We start from the raw sequence: 14,153 nt of genomic DNA, 5'->3' as shown, positions 1-14,153 counted from the left end.
AGAGCAGCCGCTACCAATCCCTGTATTTGGGGCGACAAACGAAAGGACAAAGGCATAGAGATGACCCGGGAAAATCAAACGATCCAGCCGAAAGGCTGGTTTGGGGCTGTCCCCCAGCTGAACAGTCTGCGATGTGACGTGCCAGGGACTCGGGAACGCGCTACAGCCTATTTTGATAAGTTCACCACCTTTCTTGGCTTTTGTGCTGGGTCTGCGTGCTACATTACAGACCTCTTGCTGAAGTAGCAAGAAGAAACCTTTCCGGCATTTGTAGCAAAGAAGCTAGAAAATGAATGTTTTATTTAGATAGCGCTTGGCACCTGCTTTAAAATATATTTATCTGTGTATATAAAATACGCAGCCAAACATATATAAATACAGATGTCTATAGGTCTCTCTATAGGTACACACATACCTGCACGCCCACACACAGCCCCCTCGCCATGCAGCTGTAATGGTGACGAACCCATAGCGTAATGCTAGCACCCACCTGTACGTATGCATCCTGAGCGTTCAGAGGAGACAGCTCTACGCGTATGTGGAGATATGACATACCAAAATTACCCAGAATATTACAATAACATACATTTTTCATTAAAAAGCCCACGATGGCGTGAACGCTGAGCCTTTCAGCATCACCAGCTGATTGCTGCGCTGTCAAATATTGCTGACGCTAGCAAATATTGCCGATGCTAGCAAATACTGCTGATGCTGCCAAATATCGCAGCCCTTTGGCTGGGCTCACTCGGTAGTCGTGAACTTTGCACATCTGCAAAAGCTGGTCTGAGCTGGTCTCGCTTAGGTTCTGGCTTTGCTGTCCTTGACATTGTCAGCGAGAGAAGCTCCAGGGCCAGGGCGGATGGTGGCATCCGTAGCAGACGTGCCAAAGTCTGAATCAGCTGTGAAGGTGATTAATGCTGATTTAATGCCATTAACTTCCAGATAAGCCCCTGATGGGTCTGGCAGGAAAGTTACAGCGACTCATTGGATGATGCTCTCAGTCAGCCAGATTTCACATGGGCACAAAATGTACTTTCTACAGAGGAAAAAAAAAAAAGACCGTAAGACCACTAATCTTTGCACTGGTCTCCTCCGGTAAAGTAAAACTTTAACTGTGAGGAGAAAAGTTCATTGTATTAATGCAGGCATCGATTCCAGCCGCAGCACCTGCATTCCGCTCTCCGGCTGGTGTAGCTGTGAGGGGGAGGGCCCCGAGGCTGAGCTTTTTGAAGTTTTTTCCCCAATATTTGTCCTTCCAGCTGAGATCTTTGCCCACCGTGTTTGTTTGCTCGCTGTGTGTGGATACCCAGGCATTTACAAGCGCCATTTCTTTGCACTGCGGTTAAATACCTTCGCGCGGGCTCTGGCAGGATTAGGCAATTAACAACCTGCTCAAGTTTGACTCGGAACACAAATGAGACCCCCTGACCCAACATCCCAAACCGAAACCCTCGGGCACCCTGAAACTCCTGGCCAGGACCGACCCCCCCTGTGGGATCCCCGTCCCATGGCGGGTGCCCGGCTGAGGCAGGATGATGCTTTTCCCCCCCCTTACCCTTTCTCAGCCCACCTGAGGTAGTTTGAGGGGACAAAGGCCACCTACATACCGAACAGAGGGAGCAGGGTGACCTTTCCATGGCTTGTAGCCTGTGTCCCCCCCCCGCCGGGGCTCTCCCACCTCTTCCCGGCCCCTCTTGCCTGCCCTGCCAGGCTGGATGCTGCGAGCTGGTGCCCGGGGGTGCCAGCTGGGCTGTAACGCCTCCTCCAGAGCCTCGCCCCAGGCAGGCTGAGCAGGTATTCAGCTCTCGGTGACACTAACAGACTCAAGCTCCTCCGTTTTTTCTGACCGGGGGTCAGGATGCGGATGTGCTGGTTAGCAGAGGCCAGCTTGGGGCTGGTCCCAAGGCTCACGGATGGGACAGGTCGGTGCGTAAACCTGCAGTGACATCCCAAAGGTGCTCGTCAGAGCATTGCACCTTGACTGTTAGCTTGGAAAACCGACGCACAACGCTCCCGCATGCTAGAGCACCGCACCCGATTCCATCAGGATGGATGATCAGCCCCTCTAATCTCTGGCGTGTTTGATAGCTGGTGATGGGACCGCGGACCGTAGGGTGCAGGTATCAACACGGGATCAACTCAGGAGCAGTACCCACCCGTCCCACGGCTGGCGAGCCGTGCCAGGCACCAGTTACGTGATTTGACCAAGGGCACAGAGATTAAAAGAGCAAAGGGGAGATGGCAGCTGGCCCGTGGGCATCTTCCCTGTGGGGCCAGCCCTGCAATTCTCATCTTCACCGCCAGGACCCAGCTTCGTCAGCCTGGCATTTGTACTTTCACTTCTTCAGATGATCTTTGAATGTGTCTGAAGGTAACGAGCATGCGTGCTTCACGTGGCTTGTACGTGCAGGGCTTTGGTTGCCAGGGCAAACAGAGCGGCTCAGCCAGATACATTCATCCCGCAGTTATTCAGGGAATGTGACACAAGCGGATGACAAACGCAGGTCTCCGTACACGTTGCTGAACGCTGCCGTGGCTCCAGGTGACCCCGGCCTGAGGGCGTCCCTGCCGTTCCCAGGTAGAGCGCTGTAGAAATACCAGTTTCACTGTTTTCAGGCCAGCTGCACACACCGCACCCCCCGTTAGGGCTTTGGCCAGCGCCGTAGGGGTTTGTGCCTTTTCTCCGGGGCTCCTGAAGAAGCTGCTCCAAACTGCTCGCGTAGCTTCTCACTGCCCGCGTGCGCAAAATAGGTAAACGCCAGGAATCCTAAAGAGCATCCAGACCCTTAACCCTGGGTGACTGCCCCTTGTAGTACGAATCTTAACGTCGACGGGCATAATTTACATTATTTGCAAACAACAGTGCTCGCATTATTGATAAACATGTTACTTATTAATAAAGAACTACATACAATGCTACTGTCATGTGGAATTCCCATGCTTATTGCCCACTGTACGTCGTGTCTACTATAATTGGTGGTATTAAATCTCATGCTATGCGATAAAAGCAATGGGTTAAGGTTTATGCTTGGGTTTTTGAACAACTGAGCATGCTGACAAATCAGTGGAAGTAATTTAGAGACTACATAAGGACAGCGATGTTTTCTCTGCGGCTGAGGTAATTTGCATACCCATTTTACTGCCTTTGGGTCATCCAGAGGCAGCTTTGATGTTTTTTAAAAAAAAAAGGGAAAAAAAGAAACATAAATCGAAACAGAAACAAAAAGAAAGATCCTAAGGTTGTGGCTCTCCAGGTAAGAGCAGGCTGATGAGGGACATGAGAGGCTGGCACCAAAAAGAACATGATGTATGTTGATTTTCTCTCTCTATGTGCGCAGCAGCCGGGGCAGGCAGCAATGCAGGGGCTGCCCGCGGGACAGGGGCTTTGGGCTGACAAAACACATTTGAGAAGGAGAATTCGGTGCATTTACAGCCCAGTTGTAAAGATATCGGTGTGCTGGCTTTGTACCCTTCCACCAAAAACTAGTGGCATTAAACCAGTGGCCCTTCCCACTCCCCCAGCTCTGGGTGGTGCAGCATCTCCCAGAAAAGAAAAAACTTGGGAAGCAAACCCAGTAAACCTGTTCTGCAGCCGGTCGCGACAGCCAAGATGGGAAGCGGCAGCTCTGCAGCGCTACGCAGGGCAGGAAACAGATGCCACAGGGGTGCGGTGGTTGCGACCGGCATCTTACTCCCTGAACCGCATGTGATGCTCACGTTGGCCCCAATTACGTAGCGTCACCGCACAAACTGTCGCGTGAGCAGCGATGGATTTGCACGGGCTCAGGTCGAGACAAGGAATTGCAGCCCGGGAACGTCACCTGTAGCAGCAACCAGCCCAGCTCTGGGGCCGGGGCCAGGGTCACCTCAAGCATCCCCTTTCTGTCCCAAAAATATGTAGTATCATCAACCCCCAAACCATCTTGCAACAAGAAAAATGCCATTTGATAATCATTCTGAAACAGGTTTGAAAATGCATTCAATCCCTACGAGTAGCTGCCACGGCCTTACCTCTGAGCATCCTTTACCTTGGGCGTGCTGGGGGCTAACCCCGCGGCCGAGCGCAGCCTCACGTCAGCTCTCGGGGCTTTTCTTTCATTTACCACGGAGGGTATGACTTGTCCCTGAAGTTCATGCAATATTTCACAGCAACTCCATAAATAATTGAATCTGCAGCGGGCTCAAGTGACTCCTGCACATGCACGGAAGTTAATTCTCTCTTTCCTCCTGCAGCACTGCTCAGCTAAATGAGTTACAGTTTCCCCGGTAAAAACTCCCAGAAACAGGGTGTTAAAAAAGAGTGCCACGCTTTACTTCCTTACAACACTAAGATTAAATAGTTTCTGATAGCATTGATCGGCCACAAACATATTTTACTTACAACAAAAGCAAAGCAAAGCCAGGAGTATTTGGAGGGGAAAGCATGTCTGTATAATCATCGTGGGTTGGTTTTGTGGAAGAGCAGAAGCTTTCAGGTGGTGATGGCCCATCGAGACATCCCTCGGCGGCTGCTCGCTGCCCGGCAGCGTTGCAGGAGACATGCCTTGTCCCCCCGCACTCATCCTGCCCAAACCCGCTGCTTTCCCGAGACGCTCCAGGCAAAGGGCGTCGGGACTTGGAGCCCTGAAAAGCCACTTTACCTCTGTGACCTGCTAACGGTTACCACCCCGGGGTTTATTTACAAAAATATAAAAGGCATAGCTTAATGTCCCAGTTTTGTGTTTTACTGGCACGAGAAATGCGTTTGCTCTATGGTATGTCCATGCGCACACTCTGGAGATGAGACTGCATTAATATTGGTTTCTTATGCTTTTTGTTTCAAATGACTCTCAGATTTTATAAAATACATTCAACAAACTATCGTACGTTTAAACACAACGATTCCCTTCTATTTTGTCACTGTACCCAAAACCCCACAATAAAAAAAAAAAAAAACCCACCCAAAAACCCATCCAGAGCTGTGTATTTGTTATCAATTTGCAACATAACTTAATAAAAAGCTCTGTTTTCATTTGATTTATATTTTAACCAACGAAGAGCCAATGGCAATCAGTGTCCGCAACGGGACTTGTGTGGGGTTTTAATTCCAGTATCGTGGTCTTACGGCCATCCCAACTCTTTGCAGGGCGCTTAGCCAGGCACTGGGCAGGCTGCTGCTGCGCGGGGCTGCACCGCACCGGTGGAAAGGTGCCCAGTGAGGGTGGCACCTGCAAAGCACCTCTGGCCCGCGCTCCTCTGGATGCCACATCCCGCCGCTGGCAAATCCCTGCCGGTACCGACGTCCTGCCCGCGCAGGTACCGCTGCCGCAGAGCCCTGCCCACGGGATGCTACAGGCGAGGGTGGCCCATCCCATCCCCGCTGCCCCGTGACGCCTCTTACCCTCCATAAAGATTCAAGTTTGACCAAGTCCTGTTGATTTAATCATTTTTTAATAAAGCCATCGTTACTGAGTACACCAAGATTGCCAGTTAAGCTCTCTATATGTCGCTGGAGGTAACAGCGCTGTGATCGACAGCGGAACGGAAAAAAAAAATAAAATAAACCAAACCAAAAAACAAACCCCAACCGAAACGAGGTAGGTTAAAACCAGCAACACAGACCTTGTTATGCGACACCCCAACACCACAGGCGGCCATGCTTGCAGCTACTGAGAAAGAAAACCCCAGATACGCACCGAAAATGGAAATCAACTGAGCAGAGTTTATAAGGACACGATTCAACCTGAACTAAACACACACACACGGTTCGGCACGGATGTTGTCTTTCACTGTATGTTGGGTAATTCCTAGGGAGCGGAGGGGGCGGAAAATGAGTAGAGATTCAGACCCTCGGCCGAAGAAACCACACATATATATATTTTTTTAAGCTCTTTACAAGCCTAATCCAGCAACACGGGGGACGGGCAGCTTGTTTCCCCGTCCCCACGCCGGCTGCCTCCGCACGCCAGCGCCCAGCTCCGGGCTCGGGGCAGGGGGGACACGAGCACCCGCAGCTCGCACCGGCTTCGGCATCGGGGTCCGGCGCCCGCGGCATCCCGGGAGCCATCTGCGGCCACAAATCCCGCCTTGGGGGCGAGCACGGGGCTCCTCCGACCGCTCCGCCGTCCTCTCCTCCTCCGGTCCCCCCGACCCAGCGCCCGCGGCCAAGCCCCGGGGCAGGCGGGCACCTCCGGAGCAACAACAAATGGCACCTCTGTCCCTATCAAGACACACCATTATGTGAAGATCCATATAGAAATATGGATTGACAGACTTGACAAAAATGGTAGCTGATTTTTATTAGTCTAAGGCTAGTAGTTTAGCCATTTAAAATCCATTTCCCAAAAGAGGGGAAAAAAACCTATTATTTTTTCTCTTCTTTAAAAATCTGTTAAGCCGTTGCTGCCAAAAGCAACATGTAAATGTTGGTGAAGGCAAAAGATTTCTAAAATTACCCAGCTATACGGTTATGGCCTTCATCACAAAGATAAAAGGTACATTTATTGTGCTGTCTCTCACCAGATTTAATTGGTAACTTTACAACATACTATATAGTTGATGCTAGCAGGCAGACAGAATTAAAAACAGACTTTTTGACACTGTTTCTTTCCCCGTTCTTACAAAGTAGGGGACAAAGAAAAAGTAAAATTGGGGGGGGAAAAAAAAAAAAAAGGAAAACTCATAACCCACTATAACACAGCGTAATCAGGAGACCTTGGGGGGTCCAAGCGCGAAAGTCCAGCCCCCGCCCCAGGGCTGATGGCACCGGGGGAGCGTGGGGAGCGGTGTTCTTTGGGGCCCTCCGCATCTGCCTCTACAGTGTTAGTCCACGTGTTTAATGTCCTTTAAATTAGAAATAATGCCATGGCGGTGAGTGCCAAGTGCTCGTCTGTTACCAGTTCATCATGGAGTTTCTGTTGAGGGTCATGAAAAACACTTGGCTGCTTCCTCCAGATCTCACCGATGCAAAAAATACCTGTTTTGAAGAAAAAACCCCCCCATATTAATAATTGTTATTATTATAAGAAAAAGTCTGTTAATTGTCTCGGTGAGCGAGGAAAGCAGGAGCTGCCCCACACCCTGTGGTCTCCTCTGCCTAAACCTCCCTCCCTGCTCCTTTGCCCCAGTTGACAGCAGAAATTTTACATGGACCCACATAATTTTATGCCTGGTTCTGTTTTCCACGGAGCTCAGGGGCCGGAACTAACCCATGCCAGACTCGGATCAAATCAGACCACTTACTATTGGTGAACACAGTAATAAAACCTCCTTTGCTTATCACTACCAAAGACAGCAAGGTTTGGAACGCCTTAAAAATACCAAGTTTATCAGATTTTACTGCCATGGCACCATTTATTATGCAATATTAACAGGACTGTCAGTGGTTTGGATCCTGCTAAACATTAACCATTTGGGTCAGTATCTGTCTCGGTCTGAAACGGTTTTCTTTGGAAAAGTTAGTCCTGGTATTTCAGCTGTTCCTGAAAGTAAAGCTCGGGAAAACTACTTTCCTTCAATATGCTCAAAGCACAGAAACGTTTCGAGACTTTGCATGAAGAATACTATTTTTGGTGCTTCTGTCAGGATTCACCAGCGTTTGACCCCAATGGAAGTCTTAAAAAATAAGTAAGTTATAATTTGCAAATATTGAAGGGGACAATTTGAAGCCTCTGTCCTTTTTAAATAAAAATTATTCAATCTTCACGTGACTTTCATTGTTAACCATTTCTCCAGAAAAAGAAACATCTGGGTTTAGTATTTCAAAGCCACCGGTGATCAGTTGGTTCCAGTATTTTAGATAGATCGAGGTGGCTTTTTTCCCAGTTTTCTCAGAAAAGGACCCCCCCAGAAAAACCCAAACCATTAGGAGCGAGCCAGAAAAAGAACTCTAAAAAACCAGTACAAAAGCTGTGGAGTCAAGTATTCAAAAGTCAGGAAAAAAAACAATCTAGGGGTATTTGGGCAACTTAAATTCAGCTTCTTGGGCAGCTTCCCATGGTATACTCGGTTGCAAGGTTCGGATACATTTTTCCCACAGAGCTCCAGCCTAACTCCATGGAACAGGTAGGGCAATGCTCGATTAATGAGCAGCTGTTCAATAAACTGATTATTTATTGCACATTATCAAACCCTGCTCTGGGGACGGAGCAATCAGTTTCTTCACGTGTTTCATGCTCGTGCTCGTTACGAAAGAAGTCCCTGCTGCATGGTTCTGATTTATCTTGGTGAAACCTTGTGAGATGAGGAAATACCAACAGCAGAAATAGACCTCGGCATTCAACCATCTCTTCCGAGCAAATACTCCTTTTCCCCCGGCAATTTCTCCTTCCCTCATTCCCCGCACCCCTTGCCCATCGGCAACACCTGCAGCAGGGGTCATCTACACAACAGCACGTTCCCCATGCAATTCTGGTGACCCTCCGGAGCAGTATTTATCAGTGCTGTCCACAGAAAAAGATGAGGTTCCATGGAGAAAATAGTTTAAGATGCATCAAAAAGCATCTAAATAGGCATCAAAATGTTTCTGCATCAGAGCTCAAATCAGGGTCCCTTATGCATCCTTCCTGCTACCATTTCTCAAGTTTTGCAGAGTTTACTTGGCAGCCTTGATAATTAATGTTCGGATGCAAGACTTGGGAGAAAGTCGAGCCAAGTCAACACAGATCTCAGCTAGAGGTGGAAGAGATCTCGCAGATCTTCTCAACACAGGCTGAGGTCTGCATCCACTGGAGAGAATCAATTGGGAGTGGATTTATAGGCACTACTTATTAAACAGGACCTTCAGATTAATTAACCTCAAGATAAACCAGACTTAAAGTCTAAAAGTAGCTTGTAGCTTAAAGCATGGATTCAAACTTTGAAGTGAACTTACCTTATCATTTCTTTCACATAGAAACTTTAACCTTTGAGCTCGCTTGTGCATAAATACTCCATCCAAATGTCCCGTCTCCACTGACCGGATTTCAATAGCTTTCTCTCCCCAGCCCATTATTTGATTGGAATGAATGTAGGCTGTCAAAAGGAAGCGTTTGGTAGGTGTTACCACGTGTGTTGAGCTAAATATTACGCAACAGGCAGAAAAGCTCTCATCAGCTGTTATTCAAAGCCTACGTAGATCAATGGCAAAGCTCTGACTGCCGGAGGCACAGGTGGCCAGGCATGTGTTCGCAGGGATAATAGCCTCTACATAGCACTTTTCATCCAGAAATTGCTCAGTAATTTAAACAGAAGAACTATCCTTTCTTCCAGTTTCTGTGGGTGAGGAGCTGGGCAGTGGCTTGCCTCCACGGGTCGTGGAGCTGAGCAACAGCAGAGGTAGAAGAGCAACCCAAGTGCTCCCAGCTCCGCACTCAGCCCCTCTTCCACTCAACCCAGTATCCCACCTGTGCAACAGCTTATATTATCTTATCTAAGATGAACCGGAGCTCAAATCTTCAAATTGGCACTTGCTCTTATTGCACAGGATTTAGCAATTACATCTCTTAGCTGGCTGAGATAAATCTCCATTGATAAAAGCCCAAATGACTCCATCTCAGCATTCTAGACTCCTCATCTTACTTGTCATTTGTATTTTACGCAGGTGAAGAGGAAGGGTTGACCTACCCACAGAAGTAGGCATTTCTCCCCACTGGAGCACCACATCTTTAGTTATCCGTCCATAGGTGTTCACATATACGCCTTCATCCTCATAGCACACAAGCATCTCCATCCCGTCTGTTTTAGGCAGGATGACAATGGCGTGAGGAGTAATATTGCCCTGAATCTGCAGTTAAAATAAACCCTGAAAGTCAGAATTACATTGAATGGAGGAACGGGGAAGGGGAAGGGAGGAGAGCCTTAGGAAAACAAAACCCCAAGCCAACCCAAGAACGAAACCCTCCCTCGATTCAACAAACAGGCATTGGCTTTCAGACATAACCTCGAAGGGGAATAAAGCTGTCATGTTTACCCTACCATCAAAGCTGTTCGATACGTCGTGGATAAACAGGTTCAGTAATTATAGAGAGATCACAACACACACGCCCCCAAGACTGACGGCTGGCACTTGGCTCCAACACACATAAGTGACTGCTGACTGATGAATCCATCTCCTATTCAAATTAAGGCAAATAACCCCAGAATTTTACAGGTAGCCCTAGGGAGGAAATATTCCCGGGTTTTTAGCAGTCTCTAGCTCCAAGGGCAGATACAGTGACCTTCCACCCACGTCTGCCCTTCTGTAGCTAAGACAACAAAACCATCCCCAGCTGCCCATTTCTCCCTATGCTTCTTGCCAGCTCTCGCAGGGGCAGCTCTGCTTCTCAGATCAGATTCAGCAGTTCCTGGATTTGATTAGTGACTCAGTTTCTTCAGGACCAGTTTGCTTGGGCCAATAGCATGGATGGAGCTTAAACGAGCCAACAAGGAAATCCTCGTCTACAGTATTTTTTGTAGCACTGGTTCTCTCTTGAAATAGCTGATGGACCTGAGAGAGGTTCTGTGGTGAGTCCCTGCTGTCAGGGGTTTGGGAGTTTTGAGCAGCAGGTTTACTGAGATTTGGGCTACCCTAATCCTGCAGCCCTCGCCTGGGCAAACCGCACAGCCTCAGCAGGAACAGGTAAGTGTTGGTGAGCACATCTGGGACACCATGCAATGGGATAGTGCGCTGGGCAGCCAGCTCTTGGTGGGTCTATGTTGTCCAACAACTAAGAACCTGGTTTCATGGTGTCCTGCCCTACAGAGAGCTCCATTACCACTCCATGCAGCGTAGGGACAGATTCTTCCTTCTGTGGGATACGGCAACCTTAAACCTGACTGCTCAGGCACGAGGACAGAAACAGCCTGTGCAAATAATGAACCTGAAGTATGTGACACCTCCGAGTCCCCTTTAAGAGTGTACCAATGAAGATGACACCGGAGAATGTCATACCCATGGCAAGATGTCACCTGACTGGTCACCATTTCTGGGCCACCAAGGGCCTGTCCAAACCTTGCTGATGACCTGCGTTAGTCATGCAGCAGCACTCCCCCGTGTACTCACGTGAGATGGTATGTAGATATCATAAGAGTTCCCAGAATCTACATCAATCACATGGAAACCAGTGTGTGATCCAAAGATAACCTTGAGTCTCTGACCCTCTTCTACAGTGAGATCCACGAGCAACGGCTTGTGCTGGAGATCTGCAAAAGACTTTTATAATCCCTTCAGTGAGTATCACAGAAAACCAACAAATCCCCACAGCAGCAGCCTGATACGGTTTTGAAAGCATATTTGTTTGACTGTGTTTCCTACGAAATGTGTGGTTATTTATATTCCTGTCTCTCTGTTCCTATGTCAGATGCCTCAGAGGGTGTCACCCACTGGCTCCAGCCATCCCAGCAGATAAGCGCTCACCCTTGCCAAGCACAGCTCTTTTCCCCCAGGAGCCCAAGGCCAACCTGAGGATTTGGTCTCTACAGGAAGGCGACAGCTCAATTTTACACGAGCAAGCGTACACACAGCGTGCAGGGAGCCCCGCTGCTGGTGCTGCTCAGGGTAACGAGATCAAAGTCTGCAGAGAGCTGTGACCACCCACCTCCCCTCCTGGCAGGGATCACCGCTCCGGTTTGGGCAGTGAAATGAGTCAGATTAGCAAAGACCTGCTTATCCCTGCTCAATCTAACCTGCTGGATGCAGGCTGGGACCAGCTCCCTGGCATGGACCGATCCAGGACAGAGCATCTCTCTGTGGCTTAGGTCCTCAGCAGGAGGGTGAAACACCCCCAGGGAGAGAAAAGAGCTCCTGGCTCTCTGTGCAAGGACTGCTCTGACTCCTGACAGGGAAAAGCAGTGGGTGGTATTTCCCACCATCCCGACAGATCGCTGCCAAGGATGCTCAGCACCCCCAGACTGGAGAAGCAGCACCGGGAGCACTAACCAGCATCCTCACCGGAGCCTGCAGAGGCTGGATCCCAGGCCACCTTAATGCTGCGGAGCTCTCCGTGTCACTGCGCCCACTTATTCTGGCTTTTGTTCAGAAAAAGCAAATGTGACCTAATACTGAATAAGCCCATTTGTGCTGGAAGGATGCAAAATGAGATTACTCAGCATGAACATCTCCAGAAGGTATTGCCCCTTGTGACTTGTCTCTGCATAGAGCTTAGGATGAAAAGTGCTTGACAGGACTAAGTACAAAATACCCGTTGGCAGGTTATAGAGGAGAAAGGTCTCACTGAAGGAAACCGAGGTAGATGAAAAGGGAGAGAAAAAGAGAGAAAAAGAGTGGGTCACTTCTCCTGGACTTTCTGTCTTGAAACAGAATCCATGCTGCGGAAGGGGAGGGGACCTTGCAAAATAAAAATGGAAAATAATGCCAAGCTGTTTTCATACTGTATGTGAAAAAGTAGTCAGAGGTTAAAAAAACCAAAGACAAACCCCTGCCCCTCCAAAACCCCAACTCAATTTTACTCATGGACATTTGGTCAGCTTTCTGCAAACTTCCCAAGTATATGAGCATACGCTAATACTAACACTCAACTGTTAGCCACAAGCAGAACGTATCCCACCTCTTCAGCCAGAATGTATCCTGTCTCCTGTGCCTACCAGGCATCCCGAGGAGCACAGCTACACAAGCGAGATGCTTTTCTGCTCTGCTTAGTACAGAAATCTCAGGTATTTACAATTACAAAGTGTAATTTGGTTAAAAGATAAACATACCTTAAATGCCATAAACTTGTGATATGGTTTAGGAGCCCAAGCGTAGATCTCTACAGCATTCTTTAAGGCAATCACCAAGAACTTGATTCTTTCATATTTCACTAAAATGAAAACGAAACTGATTTTAAAAACATTCACTTTCTTTCCAACAAGGCTGAACAACTCATCTCCAGGAACAGCTTCTCAGGCTGTCTCTCTGCTGGCTCTCATTTAGTAAAGCATCCACCTAATACATACAAATGAATTCCAAATTCATTTGTGGCTATGGTCTACTCATATTTTAAGAGAAATTGTCAGGTTACATCAAAGACTAGAGAGCAAAAATGCATCCCTCCAGACATTTTTTTTCTGGAGAGGCCGCTCACCAACTTTGTAGTGGATGCATCCCTCCAGGTCCCCAACTGTGATCCAGCCCTGCTTCTTCTCCACTTCAGGGTCGTTGTGTAAAATTCTGTTTCTCAGCCAGGAGAGATAGTACACACGCAGCTTGTTCTTCTTTCCTGTTGGCAAAGGAAACTTCCCTGTCAGAGCAGAGCATGCATGCACAGGAAATCTTGAGGTTTCAGTGCTTATTTTCACTCATGAGATGATAAAATGAAAGTTTGTTTCACAATGAAGTTGAAAATAGTAATTTAGTTATTGTGTTGGTTTTTTTCTTGGGGAAAAAAAAAAGAAGTATGGAAAGCAGAGCCCAGACCTCCGTCTCCCAGAGTGCAGGTGGATACTGGCAGAGCTGGGCTCTTGCTTCCCGCAGGCTGGAAATGTTCCTTTTCCTATAAATTAGTGTTCATGGAGAGACGGGTGGGCACAGCGGGGCCGTGACCCCAGATCTCTTACAGCTCAGGGCTTACCCAACGACTCAACTACCTGGTTTCTTTCCTCTCTTCTCCTTTGTACAACTGGAGCTGAGACGCGAGCTCCTCGGTCTGCGGCAGGCACCGCCATTTGCCGACAAGCCTGGTGCTGGGCTCTGCAGTGCTGAGGGGCTGCCAAATTCCCACATGCCTCTTGGATGGCTGCGATGTTGCTATAAAGCTCCCTGCTGCTGCAAAGCCCCATGGCAGGGACAGGACACAGCTCGCACTGAGGCCGGTGGGAGATCACCCAAACCATAAACCAGGGGCTCTGCTCGTGGGTTTCCACAAGTCCCCAGGGCTTGTCCTCAGCGCCGTCTCATGTGCTGGTGGTCCCTGGGGAGCGCCCCCCGCCCCCCCCCCCCCCCCATTCATCTTGCACCCCTTCTTCCTACAGCTGTATCCCCAAAACCACAGGGGAGCTGCAGACCAAGGCAGATGATGAAGCAGCATTTTTTAAGAGGCTGATCTGAATGGAGGGAGCAGGAATTTGCCGGCGAATGCCGAGTGAGCCTGGGTGGGTGTTGAACAACACGAAAGTAAACTGAAGGATGATATCGAGCCATTTTCCTAACGAGCATTTCTCTTGCTGTCCTCTGCGAGCTCTGTGGGGCAGGTGTCAGCAGGGGAAGGCTCTGCCCCAGC

General features: G+C 48.8%; 1 protein-coding gene across 9 annotated transcripts in view; it reads right to left on the bottom strand.

Moving 5' to 3' along the window:
- Positions 1–5,413: 5,413 nt before the first annotated feature.
- The window catches only part of TNIK (TRAF2 and NCK interacting kinase), a 161,268-nt gene continuing 152,528 nt past the window's right edge, over positions 5,414–14,153 (bottom strand). For all 9 annotated transcript variants that reach the window (XM_075761563.1, XM_075761558.1, XM_075761562.1 and 6 more), the window contains 6 exons: positions 13,020–13,154; positions 12,655–12,755; positions 11,000–11,149; positions 9,583–9,742; positions 8,852–8,991; positions 5,414–6,955 (listed from right to left, as the gene is read on the bottom strand). In XM_075761563.1, the coding sequence (XP_075617678.1) occupies positions 6,872–6,955; positions 8,852–8,991; positions 9,583–9,742; positions 11,000–11,149; positions 12,655–12,755; positions 13,020–13,154 (770 nt within the window). In that variant the 3' untranslated portion in view covers positions 5,414–6,871. The remainder of the gene's footprint in view (positions 6,956–8,851; positions 8,992–9,582; positions 9,743–10,999; positions 11,150–12,654; positions 12,756–13,019; positions 13,155–14,153) is intronic.

Source organism: Balearica regulorum, chromosome 9, assembly GCF_011004875.1.
Source record: "Balearica regulorum gibbericeps isolate bBalReg1 chromosome 9, bBalReg1.pri, whole genome shotgun sequence".
In the NCBI taxonomy this organism is placed as follows: domain Eukaryota; kingdom Metazoa; phylum Chordata; class Aves; order Gruiformes; family Gruidae; genus Balearica; species Balearica regulorum.
The sequence above is the reverse complement of the archived record's forward strand: the minus strand, read 5'-3'. Positions and strand labels throughout refer to the sequence as shown.